Source organism: Hylobates moloch, unplaced genomic scaffold (assembly GCF_009828535.3).
Source record: "Hylobates moloch isolate HMO894 unplaced genomic scaffold, HMol_V3 SCAFFOLD_20, whole genome shotgun sequence".
Lineage (NCBI taxonomy): Eukaryota > Metazoa > Chordata > Mammalia > Primates > Hylobatidae > Hylobates > Hylobates moloch.
In genome coordinates this window covers 36,043,706-36,051,837 of record NW_026652295.1, presented here as the reverse complement: position 1 = coordinate 36,051,837, position 8,132 = coordinate 36,043,706, and the positions used below count along the sequence as shown (strand labels likewise).

The following is an 8,132-nucleotide window of genomic DNA, read 5'->3' as shown; positions in this document are numbered from 1 at the left end:
TGCTGCCCAGATGGGCCTTCACAGCCAGGCCCGTAACCATTAGCAGGTCCAGGCATCATGCTTCCCTCACCAGCTCTACCCAGGTCCAGCCATACCTGCAGGGGGCTGCCATCCCCACAAAGGTATTCTCAGGCCTGTGCTCAGGGGAACCCCTGCATAGGCAACAATCTCAGGACCCAGGGTGTGCCCCAGGACAGCTGGCTGGCATCCTGCAGGAGTATTTGAGCCTGCTAAGGAGAGCAGGCTTGGAGGAGAGCTACTTACTGAAATGGAGCAATGGAGTCTGCAGGGAGGTCAAAAGTAGAGTCCTTGGTTTTCTTGTTGTAGAAGAACTTCTTCTTGAAGTTTTTGCTGAATCCCATAGTCCAGGGCTCTGATGGGAGGAAGAGGGGATGAAGCCCAGAAGGGACACAAAGCACTTGTGGAGGACAGGTGTGTGCCTTCCTCCACTCCTGGTGGTCCTATTCCTGCCTCCCACCAAAAGCAAGCAGGGAATAGCCCGTGAGGCAGCAGCCTTCATCACCAGCCCAAAGGGGCTCCAGGAGAATGAGTAAGCGATGACTTCTCAACGACCCCACCCCAGTCCTGCCAACTCTCCATCAGGGTAACATCTCTAGGACTTGTTAGCCAGAGCACTCTGAAGAAAGGGGGATGCAAATGGACAGAAACCAAGCTTGACTTTCTGGATCTGCTGCTGTCTACTGAGAAGGCCCTTTTCCTGCCATGAGAACAACACGTGTGTGTGTACAAGTTGAGCTCCTCTCCCTATTCCCTAACCAACTCCCAGGGCCCACGGAAGAACAGAAGAGGCTCAGGGAACACTGTCCCCTAACATATGCCTCAGAAAAATGCCAGCCTGGCTGCTACCCACCTTAGCTGGGAGCCCTTCACTCTGGCTCAGGTAGGGTCTGAACCCATCACCTGGCGGGGAGATGGGAGAGGGGAGGGGATGGCGGGAACAGTCCTTCCTCACCCACCATTCACTGTCCTGACGATGTAGAGTCCCATGGGTACGAAGTGCCGGTCATCACGCCCTGTGTAGCTGAGCTTTGGGGTGCCACTGGAGCCCTTGATGATCTTCATCTCCAACCTGATTTCCCCGAGAAGGTATGTGCATGAGAGAGAGAAAAGGCCCTGGCTGATAAAATTAGTCTCTGACTAATAAAATCACCCCAACTGCAGTATCTGATCCTGGTTTGACTTAAGATGAAACTGAGGCACACAGCCGAGTGAGTGGGTGGCCATGCTGAGTTTAGAATTCAGGCCCTGAATTCCCACTCAGGCAGTGGAGGCAGGGGAGTAACAAATGACCCTGCTGTGTCACTGCTGCTTGAGGGATTTCAGGGTGACACCAGTAAGGGTGAGATCTGACACCACGGATGCCCATGGCAACACTGTGGCCACTAAAGAGTTAATGTAACCTCCACATAAGCACACCCCGAAGGAGACTGAGATCTGTGAGCACCTGCACACCACTAAGAATATGAGGACGCATTTATGCCCCTTCTGCCCCTCCAGGCTCAATTTCTCTCTCAGTACCGGGAGCTGGGATTTATGGTATTTCAAGCAGCTTGCTGCTCTGCCCCTCGCAGGGCCCATCGTAACTATGACAGCATCAATGAGCCCGTATTTCTGCCTGACACAGCCCGCCCGGCTCCCTCCTGATAGGATGCTGAAGCAGCTCTCAGCCGGGGGACTCTTGACTGCAGCAGTGCTGCAGCGAGGCAGGTGAAGTGAGGGGACTGCTGGAGCCAGTTCACCACCCCACCCCTGACCCATCTCTATGAAACAGAGGATGACTCCAGGACACAGCCGCACCCCCACCTCCTCCTGAATCTGAGCTTCACCGGTCAAGTCACTCACCTGACAAAAATCTTCTCCATCTCTTCCAGTCTGTACACCTCCTTCACCCTGCGGGTAGAGGGACAGAGACAAGACAAAGGCTTCCTGGGGGACATTCTCATCCAGGAGGCAGCTGGGAGGCAGGAGACTGCACCTGACCTTCGTCTCTGCCCCAGGCCCTCCCTGAAACCACCCGGCCCACCGGCAGCGAGGACGCCAAGCCTGCCACGTGGCTGTTCTACGCAGACAAGCCCTGGGTTTCAGAGCTGCCAAGCAGCTCCTCAGGCCTGCGTCAGGGCAACTGGGGAGTGAAACTGGATACTGGAAGACGGGAGGGAGAAAGGGGAAGAAAAGTCTGGCAGACAAAGATGTCTCTGTCAGCATTCCCACCCCCAAGTCATCTTCACCATCACCAGAGGGCAGAAAACCAAGGAGTAGGCTCTTGCCCAGGTCTGTCCACATGGATTTTAGGCCTTCCATAACAAGTTGCTGCTAAACAGTCCTAATAGTCCTATTACCCACAGTGTGTGGGGAAACCCTAACAAGGATGCAGGGCTCTTGTTTGATGCCCACGCTCAGCTCTTGGGGGCCCTGAACATGTCTTTGGAACTGCTAGTGGGGAAGGTTCCCAGAAATCCAGCAACCAAACCACAAGCAATGAAGGCAAGGTTCCCCCTGGGAGCTGTCTTTCAGGACCTAGCAGACAGGACATTTTAAAGTGCAGACAGAAATTCCTTTGAAACTTTCACATGCCATCTATAAAGTGCATTCTCAATACTGGATTTAATTTTAACTAAGTAAATTTATGTTAAAAAGAACAAAAACAATGTGGATAAAGTGTAAATAGATAGATACCTCCGTCTCCAGCCGCATGAAGCCCCCAAGAGCAGGGCTAAGCAGTGCCCCTTGGCAATAACCTCAGACCTCAGCCTACCTTGGAAAAGTGTGTCCTCCATCTGTCTACTCTTGACTCTGTTCTCTTCCTCCTTTCCCTCTCAGGGTCCTGGAACTTTCTCGCTATCTAACATTACAACAACCCTGGCCTCCTCCTCCCTCAGCACTGGGGGTCCCATTCCCTCAAACCATCCTTCTCTTTTTCATGTTCAAAATTCCTATTCCCTCAGCACCCATTTCTTACCTGAAAAAAAAATTAAAAGGCCAGGTGATGTCCTAACAATGCTCAGGTGGAAACGGGTGATTCATGAGGTGGGCTGGCACTCCCAGAAGCACGTGCACCCTAAACAAGGATGCCTTAACCCCTCACCCACTGCCAGGCAGGATGGGGAGATGCTCTGGGGCAAGTCACCTACCTAGCACCCCCAAACAAACTTCACGGCAGGAACGGTCTTGTCTCTAACACCCACTTGCCTAGTGCCCTCCGCTGAGCCCTCCCGTCCCTTACTGGACGGGAGCAGCAGGTACTGGCCAGAAAGAAGCGTGGAGGGTAGGGAGCACACACTCACCTGATGGGATTCATGTCAGGCCGACTGGGCTTGGAAACGGCTTTCACAAATTTCTCGGCAAGCTGAATTCTACAATCCAAACAGTCTCTCTCAGAGGCAGGCCAAGGATGCCTCCACCAGCACCCCTACCCCCAGGGCATTTTCACAGCTCCAGTAGGAGAACCTTCTGAATCTGCGGCAAGACTGCTCCAAGAGGCAGCACCCATGTCACCCAGGAAGCCCGCCCTGCCCTTCTCCACCGACGTCTTTATTCATGCCCCGCCCCTGTGGATTCTGACCTCTAATTTCACTATGTCGGTTGGTTTTCCTGAAGTGTGCCTTCAGCTGTGCTCAGTCACCTCCACTAGAACTTCAAGTATCATTTTTATTGTATGTGTCTGCCCTGTCACCCCAAAGCATGGACACCACAGTGCACCCACTTAGATGAGCAACTTAAATGGGACCACTCAAGCACAGGATATTTCTTCCAAGGAGTACCCCCTCTTCCCGCAAGGTCACCCTCTTGCTCAACCTTAACATAAATACCTCAACCTGAGCAGCTGTGGCAAAATGGAGCGTGCTGGTATCTCTCATAACCAGGGCCCAAGCCCTAGCAAACTCTGAAATGGCAACTCCAATTCTCGCCCTGACTTTGGGACCAACCAGTGGGTGGGAGAGGGACACTCTCAGGATGTCAACAAGCAGAGAAGGCCTAGGTGAGGGGCCACACCTCGGGAGGCCGCTGTCCTCCCAAGCTGCCCTGGCCTACCCCCACCCTCCCTACCCTGGGGCCCAGGTCAGACCGCTGGTTAAAGTGCTGCTCCCGAACATCGGTGCCATTCAGCACAAGGACATCGAGGATGTGGATGGCACTGATCTTCCGCTGGGCCTTCCCCTAGAAGGATAAGTAAGTACACTGCCCACTCTGCCAGGCGTCAGCCTTCAGCCCCCACTACCCACCATGGCATGCTGGCTCCATTCTGCCTACAGCTGGGGGAAGGGTAGGGCTCTAAATGCAGGATATTTCTCTTGGTCTCCCTCCCAGCTGCTCCTCAGCATCAGACTGGCCTGGGCTTCTGAGCAGGGTAAGATCCAAGGCATTGGGTGATAAGGCCCCTTGAACCTCAAACCCAGTGAGGCTGCTGCCATGGCACTCCAGACAGGATCTGGCTTACCTCCCTTGCCAACTGTTCCTACTGACTGTTCTGAATGTCACCATATAGATTTCATACTCATGGCTCCAGAGAAATAACAAGTCTCTTCTTTCCCAAGGGATCTCTGGTCAAAAACTAAATCAGCTGCTAAAAAATACCCAGTAGACTCACCAGGGCCCTCAATGCACAGAAGACAATCGAGGTCTCCTCTGACACATGGAGACTGCGCTCCTCCTTACCTGAACCACTGTGGCTCAGAGCAACTGCTCGGGGAGAAGGAGTCATTATAAACCCTCACCCCAGCCCTGGGCCCTGTCAGCCACTACACAATGTAACCAAGTTAACTCAGGGCAAAAGGCCAGGTTCAGCAGCCCCCTAGTCCCCTAGCTGCAGGGCCAACACCTGAGCAGAACCATCTCTGACCTCCCCTTTCAGCTCATGCACAATTTCCACAGATAGCAGAGTGTCCCGGGGCAGCTCTGTCTTCAGGTCTAGCTTGATCCAGCGGTCTGACTGGCGGCCATCCCACGTGTAGATCTGGGATTTCTACAGGCAGAGAGAAACAACCAGGTAAGGAAGGCATGGAGATCCAGGGATAAGAGGCTTACTTCTCAAAGGAGCTTTTAGTTGGCAGCTACAAACTGATGGGACTTGGAAATGTCAGAAGAAAATGTCTATGAGAGATTAAATCCATTATACTTTAGTGATAATAATAGTAGTGTTCTCCAGTGCCTCAGCAGAAGAGAAGCAGAGATCTGGCTCAGCCTTGGTACAGGTGCAGGGCACCACTCAAAAGACCTAAGTCCATAATTAGTGGCCCTCAAAAAAGATCCAGTTTTGTATATGTCTAAGGTGGGTTTAGTGAAGAGTCCAGAGAGCAGAGAAGGAGAGAGTAAGTAAAAGGAGAAAAAGACAAAGTGTGAGAGGGCACAAAAGAAGTAACTGAGGAAGACAGGACCAAATTATATAGAAACACAAGTCAAGAGCTGAAAGAAAAGCAATGACTTTACCCAGTTAAGTAAGATAAAGAGCTTGCCAAGGCTTTCCCTCACCTCATTTTAGACTCCAGGGGGCCCAGGGTAGGGACAGGGAGTATCTTTGCAAGACAGGGGATGGCATCGGGTGGTGGTGGTGTTGCAAAGGAATGGCTGCATGGGCTCAAGTCAGATTAGCCTGCTGACCACTCTGCTAGCCTGGGAAGCTCTGTATCACAAGAAAAGCAGCAGTGTTCCCTTTAGCAATGCACAGAGTTGAAGAAACAAATGAAAGAATGAATGACACCTGGCAAACTCAGAGGAAGAAAGGAAATGAAGTTTCAAGAAATACCTTCACTAGGGTCAAAGCAACAGCTACTTAATGCCAAGAGAACATGTACCAAGTGTGGCAGGCAGCTGTCCAGATTCCCACAAAGGGCAAATCCACCATCCCAAGCTGGGCAGGAAGCCAGCTGCAGACTTACCCCCAGGCCGATGAGGAACTTCTGCTCACTGCCAGATACCATGCAGCGGTAGTCAAACACAGGACGGATCTTCTCCAGGGTTTTAGAGGTGAGCAGTGTGGGCTTGTAGCTGAAGATGTCAATCTCAGTGCCCTGCAGCCACGAGTCAGAGAAAACACTGCTGGGTTGGGGGAGGGGACAGTATGGGTGCCTATATGGGCTGGGGGCAGGCTCGACAAGGCAAGGGACAGGAAGCATTGGCTCTCTGAAATAGGCTCCCCTGCACCCCCTTCTCTACCTAACTGTGCACTAAATGGGATCTATTTCCATCTGCTTGGAATGTTCCTGTAGGACCTATTAGGAAAGGCTGGAAAAGGAAAGAACATTAAGTCCCCAAGCACAGATCAATTTACCAGACCTATAAGAAAATGTCACCAGAATATAAAAGCTGCCCCTTCAATAAAACTAAAAGCAAGGATTCTCCAGCAGTTGGTTTGAGAACAGTTTAGTGATCTCTTTACCCCATTTAGAAAAATGTACACATACTATTCTTTTGAGGGCATCTTGAACCTCGGTCTCTACTCCCTGACCCCCACAAAACCACCACAATTGCCCATGATCTGGGCCAGATTTAAATGAGGCCCAAGTAAAAGCTGGAGGTTGAGCGGTAGGAAGAAACAGGGCAAAAGAACTCTGAGGACCAGCTCACCAGAAATAAGACAAAGAACCTGGGGTTAGGCCAACCCTGCTGTGGGCTTCCCTGGCAGCTCCCTTCACCCTGTGCCCAGCTCCCTTGCCTAAGATCATCCCACACTCTACGTCTCCTTTGTAGGCAACTCCCACAGGACCCTGAACTTGCCAGGGTGACACAGCCAGAACCACCCTTTGGGTGGCAGCAATGCTGAGCACAAGCACTGAACATGAGAATCTTCCGTTGGCCTGACTGTGCTCTTGGGGAATTCAACATCCTATACCAAAGGTTCCCACCTGTGGCAGCCTTAGCTCCACCCCTTAGAGCCCATGGCGGGCATCTGCACAAGCCCCTCTGGAGACCATGCATCTGGGGCCTCAGTGATACCATCCACATCGAGAGACAGATCTCTAACTTTTCATGTCCACCACAGATACCAGTCTTACCTGGATTAGCTCAAAGAACTTCGATTTGGGGTCGGAGGAAGAAGGAGCCACACGAGCCTGGTCTGGGATCTGAAATAAGACAGCAAGGAGCTCTGACTTTCAAATGCCCTTTTGACCAAGGCCGTGTGTGAGTGTAGGCAGGTGGAGGACAGGGTCAGGCTGGGGAGGAGGAATATGGCACACGACAAAGGAGGCCAGGCTGACAGGGATGGAAGTGGATAATTCACTCACTGCTCCCTTTCAGACCCTGTGGCAATGCACCCCAAAGGCTACTTCCTTTTCTCTGGGGCTCTCTGTTGTCAGTGCTGCTACATGGGGCCACCAGTTGCAAAACTGACGCCAGCCCACTTCCCACACCCCACCCCTTTAGTCCTTTCTGTAGTCCTTTCTGACCCAGCTGCAGGGCCAAACCAGCAGTGAAAGGGCCAAGGAGGTAACTACCAACAATGCCGAGATGTCAACCTCTGGGATGCTGTGAGGGTAGCAGATATTTTTGGAAGCGGAGAGACCCTAAGGTGACAGGATTGGGAGTCAACCCCATTCTTCTCTATGGCTTCCCTGCCCTGAAGCAGCAATGGGCTGGGTGAGATACTTACCCCCCAGAGTCGGAGGCACTCCTTCCGTATCTCTGCCTGTCGAGGCTCACTCAGTGTCCTGGGAATATGAAGCCAGTTAGTGATTAAAATCTCTAAGAGGCACAGGAGTGCCCCTGTGCACCCCTCATATCCCATAGAGAGGAGGCCTGAATGAATGAACATGTGAGTGTACACGCAGACACTATGCTGCCACTGGCCCAGCGTGATTACAACACATGCAACGGGAGCTCAAACATACACGAAATGGGATTACCTGCCCTTCTCACCACAATGGGAAAGAGAAAGTGCCCTCCAGACCACCTGGATGCCAGGGTCCTCCCCGACACCCCTTTTCAATCACCCATCAGCATGTTCTAGCTCCTCTTCTGCTGACACAGGCCACACTAAACCCATCCCAATGGATGTCACCATGCCCCACAAAGCTGAATTAGCTTATGTTCACCCCCTACCAGAGGTTTCTCTGATCAGTCCTACCTCTCCTCTCTTGATCACTCTTCACTCTGTGTCCCCTGAACATTATGTA

At 52.2% G+C, this 8,132-nt stretch overlaps 1 protein-coding gene and 1 long non-coding RNA gene across 5 annotated transcripts in view; one reads left to right on the top strand and one right to left on the bottom strand.

Annotated features, from left to right (window-relative positions):
* Positions 1-8,132, bottom strand: part of CMTR1 (cap methyltransferase 1) — a 48,051-nt gene that overhangs the window by 1,990 nt on the left and 37,929 nt on the right. For 2 of the 4 annotated variants that reach the window (XM_032140342.2, XM_058432293.1), the window contains exons 15-23: positions 7,610-7,667; positions 7,014-7,082; positions 5,898-6,029; positions 4,862-4,984; positions 4,088-4,179; positions 3,306-3,374; positions 1,864-1,911; positions 978-1,090; positions 265-373 (exon numbers count right to left, since the gene is read on the bottom strand). In XM_032140342.2, the coding sequence (XP_031996233.1) occupies positions 265-373; positions 978-1,090; positions 1,864-1,911; positions 3,306-3,374; positions 4,088-4,179; positions 4,862-4,984; positions 5,898-6,029; positions 7,014-7,082; positions 7,610-7,667 (813 nt within the window). The other 2 variants (XR_009211278.1, XM_058432294.1) reach the window with 2 other exon arrangements.
* LOC116459680 (uncharacterized) lies at positions 366-3,015 on the top strand. Its single transcript, XR_004245649.2, has 3 exons — positions 366-901; positions 1,001-1,107; positions 1,893-3,015. It is a non-coding gene; the product is annotated as an uncharacterized LOC116459680 (long non-coding RNA).